The sequence below is a fragment of the Nyctereutes procyonoides genome, unplaced genomic scaffold (assembly GCF_905146905.1).
Source record: "Nyctereutes procyonoides isolate TBG_1078 unplaced genomic scaffold, NYPRO_anot_genome, whole genome shotgun sequence".
Lineage (NCBI taxonomy): Eukaryota > Metazoa > Chordata > Mammalia > Carnivora > Canidae > Nyctereutes > Nyctereutes procyonoides.
Window position 1 is genome coordinate 6,095,210 of NW_026575129.1, and position 22,335 is coordinate 6,117,544.

Below are 22,335 nucleotides of genomic sequence, written 5' to 3' on the forward strand. Positions count from 1 at the left end.
GATAGCATTTTTGATTTGCCCAAATGGTTAAATTCAGAATCTATAAATCACTGCCCAATTTCATTCTCTTCCCTTTACTTCATTTTATTCAGACTCTTCTATTTTTATTGCTACTTGTCTGTGTATCTTTCTTTGAAATGACTAGAAAATGTTACATCATCTGCTTCACATTATCCTAATTCTTTGATTTATCTTTTCAGTGTCAGTTTGAACCATAGATTACTGAGTAAAAATCACCAAAAAGCCATGAAGATTCATAAATTTCTACTATTCTTTTTCCTCTTTAAATTAAAAAAGTGTAAAAATTACATAAGAAATGCACATTGACTTTTGTAAAAATTTGCATGACTATGTTATTAACAATCCAAGTAATAAAGACATATATATAATGAAGTGTTTAAGTCCCTGTCAGCCACGTCTCATCTCCTCTGCTAACTCCCAGTCCCAAACTTCAGAGAAAACCAGTGTTAACAGTTTGGAGAGTAAACGTCAAAATCTCTGTGAATTTATGTGCAGTTATTATTTACTATATACATTATTAATACATTATTACTATGTAATGCTGAGTGATTGCTATGTATCAGATACTGATCCTTCTTCTATATTAATTCATTTAATCCTTAGTTAATCTCCCTTTAAGGGATTTTATAGAGAGAGGAAGGAAGGCCAAGAAAAGTTAAGAAACTTGCCTAGGGTGACAAGCCAAATTTATACCCCAGGAAGTCTGTTTTGGAGCTCATACTTTCTCTCATCACACCATCCTGTCTGTTCTGCAGGTAGCATACATATATGTTTTCTTTTTTCCATGTGTCTGGAATCAATCATTCCGCATGATTACTTTTCAAGTAGATTTTTAAACTTAATATTCAGAGATCATTCCATTCCAGTAACCTACCTCTTCTATTCTTAAAAAATTATTCTCTTGTTCAGATGCTCCGTAATTTAAATAGTCCTCTGCTGATGAGCATTTAATTTGCTATAACAAATGATAATTTAATAAATGTCCATGCAGAGCAGTTTTCATATGTACTTATATGTTATTACTATAGAATAAATAGTTCAAAATGGGATTGCTGAATGAGAGACTCTGCTCACTTTGCATTTTGACAGATACTGCAGAATTAGCACAATTATCACTCTGCTCTTGAAAATACTCTTTGCTTAGCATCTGGGACACTGACCTGTTAGTTTCTGTCTCCCTTGAGATTGCTTCTTTTTGGCTTCCTCCTCATCTCCCAACAGCTAAACACTGGAGTGCCCTTGGGCTCAATCTTTGAACCTCCTTTCTTTTCCAGGTGGATTCACTCTCTAGGATATCTTATCCAGCTCTGTGGCTGTAAATACTATATATTCACTGGTGACTCTTAAAATTGTATTTTTGGTGCTTATCATGTTCCTGGACTTTACGCTTTTATATTCAGCAACCTGACATTGCATTTGAATGTGTACAAGGCATTGCACATTTAACACATTTTTACTTAACCTTCTCCCTTCTCCACTCCAACCTACTTCTTCTACATACTTCCCTATCTCAAGAAATATTAGTTTCCAATTGCTCAGGACAAGAACTTGAGGTTTGACTCATCTCTTTCTCTTGCATCATATTTAATCATTGGTAAATCCTACTAACTGAATCTTCAAAATACGTTCATCATCAGCCACTTCTTGCCACCTGGACTGCACCACGTTTTCCCAGGCTGCATCATTTCTCGCCTGGCTTATTGTAATAGTTTCCTAATTAATGCTCATTTAGAATCTGGTCTTGAAACAACAGCTAGAGTGATCTTTTAAAAATGTGAGTCCCATCATAGAATTCTGTAGCTCAGAGGCCTCCAGTGACTTCAAGTTTTAGAATAAATTCTAAAGCTTTGTTCATGACTTCCAAGGCCTACATGGTGTTCACACCCTTTCTATCGTTTTTCTTGTTTTAAGTTCTTTCATTCTCCTATTCTGTCATTCTGCTCAGCCATACTAATATGCCTTCTGTTTACACCATGGGGCCTTGGAACTTCCCATTGTCTAGATGTTCTTCTCCTAGATAGCTTTATGACTTGTTCCCTTACTTTTGATACATCATTGCTCTCCTTATCAGTGAGGACCTGCTATCTACTCACCTTATGTAAAATAGCATCAAACTAACTCGATAATTTTCAGTCTTCCTTACTCTAATTTATTTTTATTGAACCTAAAACCACTTACTTTATGTATTTAGTTATTTGCTATCTCTTCCACCCTGTATTCTGTCCTCCAGAATGCAAGCTCCATGAGGAGAAAAACCTTTGACTGTGCTGCTGTATCTCTGGGGCATAGTACAATATATTTGCATGAAGTAGGTGCTTAATAGTATTTGTTGAATGAATGAGAGCATGGACAAAATTTCTCCCCAAACATACTGTAGCAGTTAATTTTCCCATCAAAAAGTATATGAGTATGCCCATTTTCTCATACTGTATAAAATTAGATATTACTGATCTTTTTTAATTTTCTCATTATAAAAGGTAGAAAATTATATATTGTTTTGATTTGCATTTTCCTCATTATGCTGAAGTTGAACATATTTTCATATGCTTATTGGCCACTGGTATTTCTTCTAGGAATTTTTTGTTTATGTCCTGTGTCCGTTTTACTGTAGGGTTGTTTATCTTTGTAATATTGATTTGTAGGAGTAACATATATTATGACTATCAATCCTTCATTTCATATATATATTGCAAATATTTTTTCCTAGACTGTCACTTCTCTTTTAACTTTGTTAATAGTATCATTTGTCATATAGGAGTTTTAAATTTTTAATAAATCTGCCAGTATTTTGCTTTATGGCTTCTGAGTTGGTGTTTTGCTCAGGAAATCCTTCCTAACTTCTTCTGAAAATATAATCTCTTATTTTCCTCTAAGCCATTATTATTTTATTATTTTATATTTAGGACTTTAATCCATCTGGAATTTAGTTTGGAGATTGTGTGGGATAGTAATATAGTTTATTTATTTTATTTAATGGTGAACCAGTTGTCTTCATGTTTATTATTGACTCATCTCTTCTTTCATCTATTATCCAATTCTTTAAATTATATATTAAATTCTAACATGAGTCTCCTTCTAGACTCCATATTCTCATCTTTGATCTATTTTTCTTTTCTGTCACAATAACATAGATTTTAATGATTGCTAGTGCTCTTTAGTTAATTTTAATATCTGATAATTATACCATTCATTGCTCTTTTCTGAAAATATTAACTACTTCTGTGCATTTTTAACATAAATTTTAGAATAATTTTACAAGTTTCATAAAAATACTTTGGATTTTTTTCATAGTTTACTGTAAAGTTGTAGAGTTTTCCTCACATGATAGGTATGTTCCTACATACTTGACATTTTTGTTCAAGCTGGGAATGAGGCATTTTATCTTTATGATTTTAATGGATTATTGTCATAGTTGTAAAATTAATAATTTTTATATGTTGATCTTTTTCCTGGCCATTGTCTGAAAGTCTCTTATTTATTTTTATTACTTTTTCTGTTGATTCTCTTAGATTGTTTAAGCAAATCATGGAATCATTTGCTATTTTGTCTTTTGCGAGAACTTTCTTCAGGCAGTGAACTGAGACATTTGTAGAGCTTACTTGTTTATTTCCCATCTCTTAGTGATCACTGTCCTGCATTTCCTGTGTCCCATATCTGAAAATTCTGATTTCACATCTTTTGTTTTGTTTTCTAGTTGTTTAAGATAGGAGTGAAGTCTAGTCTCCATTATTCTATAGAAGATTAAAGAAACAGAAGAATGTAAAGCTTCTTGAATGATATAGTGTGTATTGCCATTATCTGAAATGTAAATTTAACAAATACAGATTTTAAGCTATTGGTAAATATATGATCATCAGTTCGACTGGTCTGTTTCCAAACCTAAGATTGGGAATACAGCAGTAGGAGAACATGATTAACTCTTGGAAATGAAGAAGAAGTAATAAAGATGTCTCCCTAAGATTTGTAGCATATGTGTGAGGCAAGGGGGTGTGCTTCTGTTCCTTCCGCTATTGGATTTTATCAGACCAGCTTTCTCCTACCTCCTGCCATGATGCAGAGGCAACAGACTTTCTTCTTCTGTCACTTGCTCATGTCAAGCTATGGGAAGCAGGAGTTCCGATAGAAGATACAGAAGGAGAGGGCATTCAGTAGGAGAGCTTTAAACATGTACAGGCTTGGAATGGAAATGACTAAGAGGGCACAGATTGTGACTCATTCTGGGAAATATGTCAGGGCACCTTTGTTACATTAATAAATAAGGCTGAATGGATAACATCTTCCCTCTCTTTTTCCTTCTTTTCCCTCTTCTCTGCCAACAGTGTGAGTTTGCCACATACCTGGTATTGATCCAAATAGTGGATATTAAATGCCTTTTTTGGCAAGTAGAATGATTTTAGTTAAGTCTTCAATCTCATATTATCCAGGCCCTATGGATAAAAAGCAGTAATCGTACTACTGTTGTGCAGCCTTCTCTAACAGCTTCTTCTTCCCCATGATTGGTCAAAACCCTTTTGGTTTCCAGGAGGAGCCATTAGAATCTGGCCTAGTGTGCTCAGGCTGAAATAGCTTCTGAAGTATTGGCCATTGGCTTCATCCTGCCTTGGCTGTTCCTCTGGATAAGCTGCAGGAGCTGTGTGACTACTTTTCTCCCACCTCTTTCTGCTTTGCCATCTGAACTGAGTTGAATGGTGTTTCCTCAAATTCGTGTTCACCCAGAACTTGTACATGTGATTTTATTTGAAAATAGAGTCTTTACAGATATAATCAAGTTAAGATAAGGCTCTACTGGATTGCAGTGTGTCCTAAGTACATTATGACTGATGTCCTTTAAGAGCAGGGAGATTTGGACATAAAGATAAACACGAAGACAGAAGCAGTGATTCGGGTAACAACCAGAACCTAGGAAAAGGCAAGAGAGATTTCTTCCCTAGAGTCTAAAGAGAGAATATGGCCCTGTCAGCACCTTGATTTTGGAATCTGTCCTCCAGATTCGGAATGGTGAGAGAGTAATACATGTCTGTAGTTTTAAGCCACCCATTTTATGTACTTTGTATGGAACCCGTGCCAAGAAGGCCTTTCTTACTTCCGCTTTGCCTTTTTTCACCCTCACAGCAGGAGCCTTCTCTGAGTAAAACTGCCTAAACTCAGGCACCCTTTATTTCTTGAAAAACCAGGAAAGTTAATAAATTATTTGTACTGCTTTGTAAGACTAGTGCTTTGAAATCAAAGTGACAACTTGCTACCCCGATAATTTTCTACCGTGAGACTATCAAATTTCTTTCAATTTACTCTATTACTTCAGTACTCTTAATTCTCTTGAATGATTTACTTAGAAGAGATAATGTTATAAAAAAGGAAATACTTATGAAAGGAATAAGATTTGGCATAACTTTAAATCTATAAATTAAGACAGGGAAGTTAGAACATGGGTCATTTATGTGTTTGTTTTTTAAGCTACAATATTGGGAAAGCAATGATAAACCTTTGAGAACATTTCAACTGGAGCAAACAAAATACGTTAAATCTCTATAAAGTTAAATTAGAAGTAGAAACACAGAAAAATTATTTTTCTGCACCAGGTTCCCCACATTCCCTCTAATCAGTTATAGAAGCTGTTGGCCATTCCTTGGGCACAAATAAGCAGGAATGCACTAAGAGGCAAAACCAAATTGTTTAATATAAAAAAAGTATGAGGGCACAGATGGAGGTCCCACATCTATGAACTGAAAATTGAAAACTCAAAATGGGCAAGTAGGAAACCTGAAAACATTATTAAAAAACAAAAGAGGAAAAAGAGGATGAAATCCCACAAAATGTTTAATAGTGAAATTTAATATTGTAGAGATATCTGTTGAAATAAGGAAAATGGAACCAATGTGATTTAAAGTTACTTTTGATGCTTTGGTTCCAAGAAAGGGAAGGAATTTAGCATCATTTAAACTCTAATCATTTTTTTAAACTTTTATGAAATAAGCAGGCTGTATAGGTATGTGTAAACATATAAATGTGTGCTTCTCTCAGATAAGGTCACCAAATTGGCTCAGTAACTTTTTCTGGTCTGATAAGTGGCTAAGAGCAGATCTTTCTGCTCTTTTTTTCCTTGGGGCCACTGTGCTTTGCAGTGCTTTGACCTGCATTTGGGCAAGGGAATTGATTATATTAATTCACTGCCCATCTATGAAGGGGTTGGAGGTGAAGAGAAGGGGGACATAGGAGGTCTGAGTTCTCCCAGGGAAAGGGAGCCAGGACAATTATATGAAAACCAGGGTTTTAGATAAATGAGCACAGTGCAAGGCTTCTCAGTATGTTTTTATTGAAATGAAGTTGAAAATTGAAAACCCTTAAAATTGAAATGTTAAGTGGCCAAAAAAAATGTCCATTTGAAAAATAGTGAAGATATGCTGTAATTCTAGGAAAGAAATATTGCCCTTGTTTTGGTTTAGCAACTAGAGGGTTAGTTTATAAAGGAGAGAAAAGGGATCCCTGGGTGGTTCAGCGGTTTAGTGCCTGCCTTTGGCCCAGGGCGCAATCCTGGAGTCCCGGGATTGAGTCCCGTGTCGGGCCTCCAGCATGGAGCCTGCTTCTCCCTCCTCCTGTGTCTCTGCCTCTCTCTCTCTCTCTCTCTCTCTCTCTCTCTCTCTCTCTCTTTGTCGCTCTCTGTGTCTATCATGAATAAATAAATAAATCTTTAAAAAAAATAAAAATAAAAAGGAGACAAAATAAAAACAAAAGTTAACATTGTATGGAAGAACATTTTATGGTTCTTAGAATAATTTTGATTTCAGAGTGGAAGGAAAATTAAAACAATTTTTTAAAATTAAATTTCAATGAATTAACATATAATGTATGTATGAATGTATGTATGTATTTATTTATTTTCATATAATACATTTAGTTTCAGAGGTAGAGTTCAGTGATTCATCAGTCTTATAGGATACCCAGTGCTCACTACATCATGTGCCCTCCTTAACGTCCATCACCCAGTTACCCCATCCCCCCACACCCCTCCCTTCCAGCAACCTTCAGTTTGTTTCCTCTTATGGTTTGTCTCCCTCTCGGATTTTGTCTTGTTTATTTTTTTCCTCTCTTCCTCTATGATCCTCTGTTTTGTCTCTTAAATTCCACATATGAGTGAGATCTTTCTCTGATTGACTTATTTCCCTTAGAATAATAGAGTGGAAGGAAAGTTTTAATGGATTTTCCTATTTCAGGCTTCCTAGTGCAGTGTTACTTTTTCTTTCATGGGTTGGGTCTTTATTTTACTTTATTTGTTTTATTTAATTTTTACAAGGAAAAACAGTATATGGCCATTGTAAAACTCTGATATACTTAAGTATATAAAATGCAGGTGTAAAAAGTTTCTTCCCTTTCCTCTGATTCAGGTCTGTAGTTTCTTTTCTATGTACATAAATATATGAATGAACATTTATAATATATTTACATAAATGGGATCATTGTTCTGTAACTTACCTTTTCCACCTAACATATCATAGTATCTTTCTTTGTGAGCATATATAGAAATATCTCATTATTTCTGATGGTTGCATAGTATTCCATTGTATGGATGATTTACATTTGTTTACTGGAGCCCCTATTGATGAAGAATTAATTCCTTGGTTATTCTCATAGTTATCCTTGTAACTTTAAACAACGTACTTCTACTTACCAGTTTCTCATCTTTGGACAATAGTGATTGATTCCTGCTGTGATAGATGAGGAATTAATGTGCTTATACTATCTCCCACATTCCTTCTTGTTCTTCTGATTTTTATTTTATTTTATTATTTTATTTTTTTAAAATATTTTATTTATTCATGAGAGACACAGAGAGAGGCAGAGACATAGGCAGAGGGAGAAGCAGGCTCCCTGTGGGGAGCCTGATGTGGAACTTGATCCAGGATCCCAGGATCATGAACTGTGACAAAGGCTCAATCACTGAGCCACCCAGGAGTCCCCATTCTTCTGATTTTAAAATTAATTGTATTACTATTTTTATATCATCAAGATTTATGATATTTAGATTTTGTTCATTAATTATAATTAGTTCTTTGTGCTTTGTTTATAGATTGATTAGAAATTTAAATCTAATAAAAGTTTATAGTGAGTGTGCTAAGGTAAAAATATTCATTGCTGGACTAAGTATTATGATAGAAGGTAGTAAATCGTCTGATATGCTTCTGCTGTGGAGAGAATGTTTCAGTCAAAATCCTACAGATTCTCATTTCGTTTCATACCACAGCCAGGCCAAGAAAGCTCTTTTAATTGGGAAGAGCCAGAGAGCCTCCAGTCAAGGGCCAGTGGTTACAGTGTTTTTGTGTGGTTTAATTTCCAGCCAATGAACAGATGTGTTCAGTAGGCATTCACACAGATAAAAGCAATAATTATGGATTTTGTCATGTAAATGGTGAAGCAAGGGGGTTTCAGCCTTAATTGGATGGGACCCAGTCAGAAGATTTAATTTTTTCTCAAAAGGACAGCCCCAGCTTCCTCAACTGAAGCTGAGCTGCATCTCCATTCCTTTCCCCTAGAAAGTTTTGAAATAAGTGTGGGCTATTTAATAAATGACTGTTATGTTTTTTAAACTCCAAAATACTATAAGACTAGGGAAGATTAGAGATGTACAAAGCTCTTTTTCAAAGGTGAAGTATGTTATACCCTCTCTTTTCCTTTTGGTTTCTTGAGTTTTTGGTCTTTTGAATTTTTACCTGAGTCAAAATTTGTGAGTTACTCATGGATTACTTTGACTGGATATTGACTCAGAGACATTAGAGTCAGCCATGGCCTGGTTCTACATGCATTGGAAGGTGTAACTGGGTTCAGAAATTGAAACTGCAGTTAGTGAGATTGTGTGGGTGTTAAGAGTGGGCAAGAGGAGAGGACACACTAGCATATTTAGAATTGTGTTCTGGAGGATCTCTAAATCCTTAACAATTACTTTCCTATGCTATCTGACTTTGGCTTTTAAAAAAATAGACAGATATTAGTTTAATGTCTGATCTACCCAGTGTAATCTTTGCTTTTCAGCAGCAGTGTTTACTTTCTTTTTTTCACCCCTAAGATTAATCAGCTATGGGCAGCTACTGGTACTATTGATTTGATCTCTTACGGAGGGAAAGAATAATCACTCAAGATCTGTGGCCTAGGTTTGGCCTCTTCCTCAGGGTTCCACTGACCCTGAACGTCATGTTGTTTCATCAGTGTTGGCAGTGACCTAGAAACTTCTGCTTGTCATAATTCCTCCCTAACAGCCTTGCCAAGCCCTGCATGCCGCTGGTCATTCTGGGCAGTTAACTTGAGTTTAAGTACTATATGCAATATTTTTTATTGCAAGGTAGAGCTGAGGCCCTTAGATAAGCATCTATCTATCTATCTAATTTTAAATATTTTATTTATTTATTTGAGAGAGTGAGGGAGAGAGAGAACATGAAAGGAGGGAGTGGCAGAGGAAGAGGGAGAAGCAGACTCACCACTGAGCACAGAGCCTGATGTGGGGCTCGATCCCAGGACCCTGGGATCATGACCTGAGCCGAAGGTAGATGCTTGAGTCACCTAGGTGCCCCTATATATATATATTTTAGATAGCAGTGTTTTTCTAGAAAAGATCATTAAACCCTTATTAAAATTCAATAATAGAAGCCCTATAATTGTTTGGATAGCTGGATTCCAACAGGCATAACAGCTATCTGGGTGGCATAGCCCATGGCAATTTGTGAGAAAGCAGACACACACTTGTTCTGTTAGGAAATCCTTAGATCTCCATCCAATACTCAGTCAGCACTACACTAGAAAATTTGGTTGTCTCTGTAGGGTTCTATATGGCTTCCAGGACATTTTTTCCCTAGAAGTTCAAAATTGGAATTTATTACAGCAGTGTGATAGCTTGGAGGCATATGTTCAAAGGGCAGTCAATGAAGTATTTCTTTAATATGAAGTGTTATTTATAGGCACAAAAGGGTTTGTACACTAAAAAAAATAAGTTTCCTTCCTAACTCTCCCACCTGCCTCACCTGGACCTTCAGAGGTCACCACTGATACCAGTGTTTTGGGTGTCCTTCCAGATATATTTATTTATTTATTTTTTCCAGATATATTTAATACACACACAGACGTATACAATTATATTTAAATAAATTGTAGCATAATATATATATACACATACTATTCTGCACATTGTTTCCCCCTCAATGGTCTATCTTTGTTATTATTCCATATCAATACTTAGAGAACTTACTCATTTTTTTTTATGGCTGAATAACATTCCATTATTTGGATATACCATAATTTAACTTCATTGATAGGTATTTAGGTTATTTCCAATCGAGTGCTATTAAAGCAATACTTTATACATATCATTACATGAATTTTATTTCCTGCATGTACAGCTATATCTATAAGGTGCATTTCTGGGTGGAAGATATGTGCATTTTTAATTTGGTTAGTTATTGCCAACTTGTTACCCAGAGAAGTTATATTAATTTAAACTACCCTGCCTGTGGCAATGTATGACAGTGCCTGTGTATTTTTTTCTACATCTTTACCTACACACTTTATTTCATGCTTTTGGTCTTTGTCAATCTGACAGGTAAAAAATGGTATCACGTAGTTTTGATTTGCATTTTTCTTATGGGTAATGTTTTCTTATGTGTAAAATAGGTTTATTTTTATATGGTTAATATCCATATGTACTTCCTCTTTAGTGACCTGTTTATATCCTTTGCTCATTTTCCTGTTGAGCTGTTGGTCTTTTTATTTTTATTTTTTAAAGATTTTAGTTATTTATTTGAGAGGTAGAGAGGAGGAGAATGAGCAAGGGGAGGAACAGAGGGAGAGAGAGAGAAGCAGACCACCTGCTGAGCAGGGAGTTTGAAGCAGTGCTTGATCCCAGGACCCTGGGATCATGACCTGAGCCAAAGGTAGCTGCTTAACTAACTTAGCCACATAGGCACCCCTGTTGGTCTTTTTCTTACTGATTTACTGGAACTATTAATACATTGGGGGAAATTAAAACTATATATTGACAAAATTAGTCCTATGATATGGGCTACAAATGTATTTTTCATATTTTGATATTTATCTTTTGATTTTATGGTGTTAAGATTTTTTTCCATGATATAGAAATTATTATTTTATTATAACTGTGGGTTTTTATTTATTTTAAAAATATCCTTAAATACATACATAAATATAAATATGAAATTACATATATATCTTTACGTATGTACACATTCATTCCAGTGTTTTCATCTAGCACATTGATGGTATTGTTTTTCTCATTTAACTCTTTATTCCACATTTTGGTGTAATGTGAAGGGTATTCTATGTAGATAACTTGAGTTTTGACTATGAGGCGGAAGTGTTCTCTTTTTCATTAGTGGTGTCTGGAGAACAACATCTGGACATTTTCTATTATTCCTCTTCTGCAGTGACAGAGTGAAGCAACCTGCTTAGTGGCGGATGGGCAGTAAGGAGCTCTGATGGCTAAAGTGTAGTTGGACATGGGGTGGTGACAGTTTTGAGTTATTAGATTAATGACAGTTACAGAGGCTTGGGTCAAGGCTGGGCCAGTTGCCAGAAAGCGGAGTTTGAGGTGGTAGTAAAGACCACTTAAAAAGTTGTCTCGGTACTGTCAAAATGAGAATTCGCTCAAGATGAGAATTCGCAGAAGCCAATTTTGCCTATGGAGAGCTCCAAGTGGGCCATGGTATTCCTGGAGGTTGGGAGTTGTTTGTGGCCATTTCTCCTAAGACAGCTACAGAATACTTACTTGGTTGACTGTTCTCAGAGTTTAAAATGGGAACTTCAGTGAATTAATTAAGTAAAGTAGTTCTCAACGCTGGTTGCTACATTGAAGTTTGCACTGTAGAAAGATTGTGATTTCACTGGTCTGAGGGGGACCCCAGCTAGGGCTGAGAACCACTGTTTAATGTAATCAGTTTGCCATACCTTTGAATCAGGGATTGCAGTGCATGTTGCCTCAGTGCTTCCAAATGTGCACACAAATCACCTGGGGTCCTGTTAAATACAGATTCTGATTCAGGAAGTCTGAGGAGGAGCTTGAGATTCTGTGTGTCTAACAAGCTCCCAGGTGACATGGAGGCTGCTGGTCCCCAGACCACGCTTGAACAGCTTCAGTTTGTTACTCAGTGTGCAAAGCGTGGGCTTACTCCACTCCCTGAGAGTCAGTAAGCATGTTTCTGCCATGATCCTGATTCTGGAAGAATTGCTGAGTGTGGCAGCAAGCCCTGGGTCAAGAGGCCTCCTTTCCACTTCCAGCACTTCCCCCAATTAGCTGTAAGACAAGTCTCTCAAAAGTACTTCAGTCCTTCACCCTCTTATCTCTGAAATGAGAGGGTTGAGCTGGATAAATTGCAAGATTTCTTTTGTTCCTACTTTTTCCTGTTCTGGCCTAGGGTATTTTCAGGGACCAGAGGCCAGGTTTTTATGTGGAACTGGACTCTGTAGTTAGGACCCTTTCTTCTGTATGGCCTGGAGCCTAGGCCCTAACTTTGGAAACAAAACTAACATATGTTAAAAATTAAAGAAAACACTAAATTGTAGGCTATCTTAAGTACAGAAAGAATGAGGGGAAGCTAGAGTTGAATGTCAACCAGAAAAGTCGGTCAAAATTTGAGTTAATTATCATTTATTGGGCTAGATGGACGGCAGTGCTAGCTCAGGGGGGCAGTTCTCATGCCTTTACGTTTGCTTGTTTCTACAAAAATAACCTTCCAACAGTGAAGAATAAAACATTTTTCTGCCTTAAATTAAAGCAGTGTAGGAGAAAGGCCTACTTCTGTGGAAGTAAATGTTTGAAAGGAAGCTAAAATGCTTTAAACTGTTTTTTTCCCTATATTTAATTTTTCAAGGCTAATCTTGATGTTTGAGAGATTGATACCAAAAAGAAAATTACCATGACCAGATAGAGGCTGAATCAAAAGCTCTTGTGCATGATGCTACTTACACTAATAGTAGCATCATGAATTACCTAAAATAGAAATAAAATCCCTTAAATTATAAGTAATATTAAAAATGACATATCTGTCAATTCATTGGAAAAGAGATCAGATAATATATTTAAATTTTATAACAGAGGTGCATAGGAATTTCGGACTTAACCTCTTGATGTCAAAGGAGATGTATTTTGCCTTGTAATTAGGGTTTTACTAAATTATAGATGATCTCAAGGAGAGGTTGTCTGATCAGCACTCATGAAATAGAATAGTTACTCTCATTTGATGAATCAGATTCAGCACACACAGCTTAGTTCTAACTTTTCTCTGCATGTCTTAAGAGTACCCCCCCCATACCTTGATTATTTTTAAATTGCAGACTGCTGGTACTTTTTGATTCACAATCACATACCATTGGATTTACTATATTTGGTAAAAATTTTTTATAATCAACTATTGATTATCTATTATAACGAGGGTGTTCATAAATACAATAGAAATCATGTTTGTTTGTTTATTTATTTATTCAAGTCAAACTATTTTATTGCTTAAGAGACTCCTTCCATGGTCATAGGAGGATATTGGAAAATCATACCTTGTTTTAAACTATTTAAACTATTTAGTTCCTGAGCTTGGGTGCCTCAGCAGCTGGGTGTCTGCCTTTGGCTCGGGGCATGACCCTGGGGTCCCGGGATTGAGTACCACATCAGGCTCTCTGCATGGAGCCTGCTTCTCCCTCTGCCTGTGTCTCTGCCTCTGTCTCTGTGTCTCTCATGAATAAATAAATAAAATCTTAAAAAAAACCCTAATAACATAATATAGGGCATTTTATGGAAATATTATTTCAGTTGCAAGTGACAGGAAACCCAATCCAAATTGGGTGAAGCCAAGAAGGGGCTTTGGAGGCCAAGTAATTGAAAAATTTGAAGGTAGAGCTAGCTTCAGGTATGGTTGGTATGAATAGTGTAATCAAGATCTCGTCCTTCCGCATTTCATGGTCTTACTTTCCTCTGCATGGCTTCATTCTCAGGTTCCATTTAATTATATGATGGCTGCCCACACTGCCAAGACTTTATCTTCTTGGTTCAATTCCAGTAGAAAAGAGAGTATCTTCCCCCTCCCCTAACCAAAGTCCTTAACTGTGTTTCATTGGCCTTGAGTAGATTTTTTGCCCCTGCCCGAGTCTCTGAGGCTAGCAAGACTGATGTTCTTATTGGCCAGATCAGAGTCCTGTGATCGTTTTGAGTGTAGGGCAGCCATGTCCATACTTATAGGGAGAAGGGAATGATTCCTTATAAGAAAATTGGCTACTGTTCCAGAAGAAGGGGAAATAGATACCTGATGTAAAAAGTAACAATCACTACATATATCTTTGATTTAAGCCAATATTAAGTCATTTATGTTGTCCAAATGAAAATATTTCAGTGGTTGAGTGCCATCAGGGGCTGTGCTTGTGTTTGGATGATGCAGAGCTAGAATTTAAAACAATAATTCCATCTACAAAATGTGTAAGTTTAATGAAATAATAAAAGGAGATAGTATTGGGGTACCTGAGTGGCTCAATCAGTTGAGCGTGGGACTCTTGGTTTCTGCTTGGGTCCTGTTCTTAGTGTCAGACATTGAACCTCCTATGGGCTCTACACTGGCACAGAGTCTGCTTGAGATTCTTTCCCTCCCTCTCTGCCCCTCCCCCTGCTTATGAGTACATGTGCTTTCTAAAATAAATAAATAAAAATATATTTTTTTAAAGGTGATAGTTTTGGATACCTGATAGCTTACCTTACAGGGAGGAATGATACTTAAATGTTTAGCCATCCATGGCAGTGGAATCAACCAATCAGAGTAAGTTGGGTCCAGCCAATAGAACTGGTGCTGATCAGGACCAACCAGCAGGGTTCTTATATAGGAGGGCTGGTGGGATGTCCAGCTAACTGTGAGGCATTGTAAATATGCCACCAAGTTTATTGGAAAATATAGTTCCTGTATTACTTTCTTAGAGCTACCATAAGAAAGTACTATGAACTGAATGACTTAAATTTATTCTCTTCCTGTTCTGGAGGTTGGGAGTTGAAATTCAAGGTGTTTGCAGGACCATTTCCCCCCCTAAAGGCTCTAGAGAAGAACTTTTCCTTGCCCCTTCTAGCTTCTGGTGGTTGATGGCAATTGTTGGCATTTTTTGGCTTGTAGATATACCACTTCAGTCTGTGCCTCTGTCTTCCCATGGCCTTCTCCCCTGTGTATCTGTGTCTCTGTAGCCAGATTTTCCTCTTAAGAGGACACTAGTCATATTGGATGCAGAGTCTACCTTGTTCCAGTATGACCTCTCTTAACGTTAGTACATTTGCATAGACCCTGTTTCCCAAAAGGTCACATTCACAGGTTCTAGGTGGACAGGGATTATGAAGGGACATTATTTAACCTAGTACTGTTACTTAAAATCCAATGCTCTTACATAGTTGGCATGACACAATTTATTTATTTATTTATTTATTTTTTAATAAATTAAGTTTATTGGTGTTCAATTTACCAACATACAGAATAACACCCAGTGCTCATCCCGTCAAGTGTCCCCCTCAGTGCCCGTCACCCATTCACCCCCACCCCCCGCCCTCCTCCCCTTCCACCACCCCTAGTTCGTTTCCCAGAGTTAGGAGTCTTTATGTTCTGTGGGCATGACACAATTTTTAAAAAATATTTATTTGTTAATTTTAAAGAGGGGGGGAGGGGCAGAGGGAGAGAGAGAGTCTTAAGCAGACTCTGAGCTGAGCACAGAGACTGACATGGGCTCGATCTCACCACCCTGATATCATGACCTGAGCTGAAACCAAGAGTCAGACACTTTGACTATGCCACTCAGGTGCTCCAGCATGACACAAATTAAAAAAAAAAAAAAAATCAATGTTAAGTCATTTACAAACACTGTAATTTTTTTCTTTCCTTATTGTGTTGTTAAAAACTGAGTTTTTAAATCTTAGTAAAAATATTTAAGTGAATTATGAATTATTTTAGTTGGAATGCTATTCTGTATTTTTGTTACTGCATCAGATTAAGTAATCACATCTTCCTTAATTACAGCTAAATTCTGTTAAAATGTGAGTGTTAGTGTGACAATTGGTGGATAATTAATAATATTCATTGATAAGTGAGTACATGTATAAGGAGGTATTACATTTTTATACATGACTGTTGAATTCAACCAAGTTTTGCTTAAAAAAATGGAACTGATGATGATTAGATAAACATTATCCATTAGCATATTTAATTTTTTTAAATTTTTAAAAAGATTTTATTTATTTATTCATGACAGACACACACACACACAGAGAGACAGAGAGAGAGAGAGAGAGAGAGAGAGAGAGAAAGAGAGAGAGAGGCAGAGACACAGGCAGAGGGAGAAGCAGGCTCCATGCAGGGAACCCAAAGTGGGACTCGATGCCGGGACCCCAGGATCATGCCCTGGGCTGAAGGTGGCACTAAACCGCTGAGCCACCAGGGCTGCCCCCATTAGTGTATTTAAGAGCAAGTATAAGAAAGAGGTGAGAAGTACAACTGATAAAGGGCTTGGAAATTATATCTTCTATGGAACATTTGAAAATGGTGATAATTGTCTTCAAGTCTTTGAAGAATAACTTTATAGAGAAGAGTTTTGACTCTCGAGGGCAGAACTAAAACCAGTGAGTTAAAGTTAAAGAGAAACATTTCAGTACATTATAAGATAATATTTTCTCTATGTACCATGCACCAAAACAGAGGTGGTGGTCATAAAAGGGAGTAAAGGAAAGGTTCCTGGACGTGCTTAGGCAGGTGCTGCATAATTACCTCCCTGTGATGTTGTAATGGAGATCTTGCCTTGAACAAGAAATTAAAGTGGAAGGTCCTTTCTAGCTTCAAGATCTGTTGCAAATCCTCTTTAAGTTTCTTTCTATATAGGCAATGAAATAAATAATAATAAGTCACAAAATATTTTTATAAGTTTAAATGCTTTTTAGCAGCTACCAACTGCTAAAGTTTTGAACTATGACTTCTATGCTATGGACTGCTTAGAAGAAAAAGGAGGGGGGATATCTAAGAGAAGAGGAAATATTAGTACGTGATAAAGGGAGGGGATTAAAATTTACATCCAATGAGAGCTTACTCTGTTTAGAGTTTATTGAATGGATTTATATATCCATATTATCTCATATCATTTAATATACTTTTCTTTACTCAGCTTTAAATTTATGAGAAACTGTAGTTCTTAAAATGATGTTTTCTTAAGATAATTGGCATTTTCTTTTGTATTCTTTGTGTGGAACACAGGACTGTTCTGAAGGCTACATGTGCAAAACACATTTTCAAATTAAACCTGGGATGCCTATGTCACCTCCAGGAACATCTGCCCATGTACAGACATGTCTTCCCATGGAGGTAAGTGGTTTACTATATCATATTCTCCTTTTCAGTCTTTGTGAAGTATAAATTAAACAGTTTTAATCTGTTAAATATGTATTTGGAAAACATAACTGGCATTGGATCCTGGGCCTGCTGTAGGGAGAGAATTGAACATCATGGGTTAGAAGGTATTTTCTTGTATAATATTGAAAGCAGAAATTGTGGTAAAGTTAAGATCCACTTTGAGTCTATGCAGACTGTGGATTAGAAGACCACAGATACCTTCTATTGCCTGTTGATTTTTCCCCAGTGAGATCCTCCCAGGACAATACAGATCTGTCCCTCAGCTGATTAATACATGGCAGGAGACCTCTTTGCCTAGTCTGTCCTTAACTGTTTTCTCCTATGTCCTTTAAAATATGCTGGATCTAGGTCTCATTCCTTAGGGGACTTTAACCTTGACTTGAAAATCTTGCTATATTAAATTTTAATAAGGTGCTAATGGCTTTGTGGTTTTCTGGGATACTTTCAATTTTATTTTTATCAAAATGCAAATAGCTGTCTTATATTGCTATTGTTAATAAGAATTTTTATATATCATGGCAAAAATAAACAATAAAGAAATACATAGAGTAAAAAAACCTCCCATATGTCCTTTAAGTGGAGGCAGCCACTATTAATATTTTAGTAAATATACTTCTCCACATTTTCTTTTTTAAAAAAATATTTATTTATGTATTTATTTATTTATTTGAGGGACAGAGAGAGTGGAAGAGAGCACAAGCCAGGGAGGGAGAGAAGCAGGTTCCCCACCAAGCAGGGAGCCCTACTCTGGGTCATGACTTGAGCGAAGGCAGCTGCCTAACTGACTGAGCCATCCGGGTGCCCCAACACACATTTTCTATCATACACACACTCACATATTTTTTGTTTGTCCAATGAACAAGTCATGTATCATGGAGATCTTTCCATGTCAGTAAATGTAGTATTCCATAGTTCTTTTTAATTGGCTTCATTGTGTTTCATTCTGTGGCTATACCACAATTTTGTAGAGCCCATTCTGAAGTAAAATACTTCAGTAAGTAAAATGGGAGAGGACACTTTTCTTGTCAAGGAAGAGCCCCTTTCCAGGACCTGTTAAAGTAGACCCATTTGGCAATCTAGCCCTAACCCTCCCTCTTCCCTGCCCATGTATGATACTGGCCTAGAAGTGACTCTTGCCAATGTGATTCAGTTTTTGCAAGTTATTCTTGAGGATATTATGTTTGGTAATAAGCTAAGTGCCCCTGGGTGGGCACTCAAATCCTGATTACTGCTTCTTAGTTCAAATAACCAACATCAAATCTGAGGCTGAGCATGTTAGGAAGCTTTTAAATCCATTACATATTGACTTAAAAATGCACATGGAAATGGTGATTTAAAAGATGAATTACCAGTTTATGCCTAAAACGTTGGCAGAGATTTGAAAAGCACTAAAAAGTGGTGTTGACAGTGTGAGGGAACTGACACTTTCTGGTTGATGTTTTAACTTCACAGAGTATAAAGATGGGCACATACTATGAACAATTTATTCCAATTCTAGGAATTAACCTCATCAAATACAAATCTTTTCAACATTTTTCATTTTAAACATTTTCTAAAAAATTTCAAATATGGCCCCACATCAGGCTCCCTACTCCATGGGAAGCCTGCTTCTCCCTCTCCCTGCTACTCCCCCCTTCTTGTGTTCTCTGTCAAATAAATAAATGAAATCTTAAAATTTTTTTTTCAAACATGAAAAAGTTGCAAAAGTTTTGCAGTCAATGTCCATATCCTCCTAGATTCTTTCATTAACACTTGCTGTGTTTGCTTTATTCTATGTCCCTCTATTCATCTATTTTTACATCTTAGTTTTTATTTTATTTTAAAGATTTTATTTATTTATTCATGAGAGAGAGAGAGAGAGAGAGAGACACAGGCAGAGGGAGAAGCAGGCTCCATGCAGGGAGCCCAAAGTGGGACTCGATCCCCGGTCTCCAGGATCACGCCCTGGGCTGAAGGTGGCGCTAAACCGCTGAGCCACCCGGGCTGCCCTACATCTTCTTTTTTAATTCTTTTACCTCAAAGTAGATTGCAGACAAATACTCATAGATTAATTAGAAATGCATACAGAGATTTACCTGTAAGTACATTCATTTTAATATTATATATACTAGGAAGAAATGGGAACTGCTGAGATGTATAATAATGGATTGGTTAATTATGGCACATTTTTATGATGGCATTTTTGATTCAGTATGCTTGGAATATGGCATGAGAGTTTGCAGTTCTAACAAGTTCCCAAATGATGCTGCTGCTGCTGGCCCAGGGATCCCATTTTGAGAGCCACTGCATTGCTCTATGATTAGAATGCTTAGCATATTTGAGATGCTGCACAGCTGAGATGGTTAGTTAATATAATGTATGACAGAGTCGATATTGCAGTAATCTTGGTGGGATGAGAAATGTCTCAGGTTGGGTTTACCAGAAGCAGAGCCTATGATGGAGGTGTCTGTTCAAGTGTATTGTTAGGGATGAGCTTGTAGAAGAAAGAGAGTGACAGAAGCAGGATAGGACAAGAGATAAAAGCTAAAGAAGAATGTGGTCTCCGTTAGAAACCAGAGCACTGGGTGTTATTCTGTATGTTGGTAAATTGAACACCAATAAAAATTAATTTATAAAAAAAAAAAAAGAAAAAAAAAGAAACCAGCTTGGGTCTGATCCCATGGGAAGGTCTGGAGCACAAATGACACCCAGAATTAGTTCCACTTTGTGTCATTGGGATCGGTCTTTTGTACTCTGTGACAATTATTGACTTGTCCGTCAGCCATTGGATGAAGTGGAGTTGAACATAACTTCCCAAGCAGGGTGGCTCCAGAGTTACTAAGTGACTCTGCTGTGTATTATCAGCTAATGATCAAAACAGCTAAGTGGGATGGGTGCACTGGGCTTAAGGAGAGCTGGAATGGGTATCAGCAGTGTCTACTGCCAAAGAGTAATGTGAGACCAACAAAAAGGGATCTACAGGAAAGTATATATTTAAGTTCTATATTTAGATCAAAGGAGGGAGACAATACTGTTTTGGAAAATCTTTATTTTTCATAGATGTATACCATTATGTTAACACGTATTTTAAATGAATTAATAAATATATTTTTAACAATTTTAGTTTTAATTGCTAATACAGTGAATGTCAATAGCTATAACTCTCTAAAACAAGCTTGTTGGGAAAATGGGTTGAGAGTAAAATGTTTGAGAACCATTGATCTAGATAAAGAATACATTATTATTATCATATGTGAAGAACACTAATAACTAGAAAATATAATAAATACACAAGTAAGAGTTGAAAATAATGAGTTTCTGAAGATAGAACTAGTTCCTGTTTGAAAATTTTTCTAGGTAGTTCTCTCTAATGTTTAGCATTGCCTAGAGTGAAATTGGTCAGTTTGCAAAATTGTATACTCCCTCCCCTTTCGTGATGATATTCAGCAACAGAGTGGATAACCCTCTTTCTGGAGCATTGAGTGGTCATTGCCTGAAATGCCTGGATGCTTAAAACACAAGGCAGATGATGAGTGAGTCAAGTGGGCCGATGGGAAGTACACTGGAGAAGTAGAGATGGCATGACTCATCCGATAGGGGCAGTAGATATGCATCTCCAGGTGGATTTTATTTTTTTATTTTTATTATTTTTTTAAGGTTTCATTTATTTATTCATGAGAGATACAGAGAGAGAGAGAGAGGCAGAGACACAGACATAGGGAGAAGCAGGCTCCATGCAGGGAGCCCGACACGGGACTCGATTCCATGACCCCAGGATCATGCCCTGAGCCAAAGGCAGATGCTCAACTGCTGAGCTACCCAGGCGTCCCTCCAGGTGGATTTGAAAGATGAGGTACAGATCTAGATTTTTGTGTGTTGGCTTAATTATAACAAAACAAAGCAAAAATTGTGGAGGTCACATAGACTATCCTTACACTCTGCAGATAGTCCTCAGGCCACCGCTGTGGTAACCTAGCCTCTATTATTATAGAAAGGAGTTCTGCATTGTATAAAAGACTAAGCTAGGGGACCTCTGCATTCTCTTTAGAATTTAAAGCCCAGGGTACCTGGGTGACTCAGTTGGTTGAGTGTCTGCTATCAGTTTGGGTCCTGGAATTGAGACCTGTATTGGGTTCCCTGCTCAGCGGGCAGCCTGCTTCTCCCTCTCCCTCTACTGCTCTCCCTGCTTATGCTCTCTTGTTTTCTATCAAATAAATAAATAAATAAAATCCTAAAAAAAAAAAAAAGAATTTAAAGCCCCAAAGTTCCATATCTTTACAATTCCAATTTAAAGATATTCAGAGGAATGCCTCTGTGAATAGTTGTTTCATTTTTGTTTTTTTAAATTTTGGCCATGTATGATGTGGGAAATCAACTCACTTCCTTGTTCTAACCAGAACCAGCTTTCTTGATTGTAGAAAAGTGGCTGGATTCATAATTTTTATGAATATAAGATTATCTACAATGGTATGTAGACGATCACAGGATTTTTAGAATCAAAGCAAAATATAATGGAATATATAAATGAAGTAATTTGTGAGAATCATACTCTATACCATCTTTGAATTTTTAACATATAATTCAAAATGATAGTTAAAAGAATGAGATGATATTCAGAAATCTAGTAAATATATTGGGGTGTTGTTTAGTACTAGTTTAGAGGAATAGGAATTCTTCTAGTCTAATCATAGTAGATAAGAAATTTATTGTTCAGAGTAGTTAATATGATTTGCTTGTGACATTTCTGAGTTTGTGAAATAACAACCAAGACTAGCAATTTTTGAACAAGATATTTTCTTTAGCAGTGACCGAAAGAAATCCATTGCCTTAATTTAAAATCTTTGATATAAATGAATATTTTCACCAGGACCCAACATAACCAGCTCTGGTCTTTGAAATATCTTATGTAACATTTACTTCCATAAATAGA

General features: G+C 36.5%; 1 protein-coding gene across 2 annotated transcripts in view; it reads left to right on the forward strand.

Moving 5' to 3' along the window:
- ATG10 (autophagy related 10) overlaps positions 1 to 22,335 on the forward strand; it is a 213,127-nt gene that overhangs the window by 38,448 nt on the left and 152,344 nt on the right. For both annotated transcript variants that reach the window (XM_055342228.1, XM_055342227.1), the window contains exon 3: positions 17,271 to 17,378. In XM_055342228.1, coding sequence (XP_055198203.1) covers positions 17,271 to 17,378 — 108 coding nt within the window. The remainder of the gene's footprint in view (positions 1 to 17,270; positions 17,379 to 22,335) is intronic.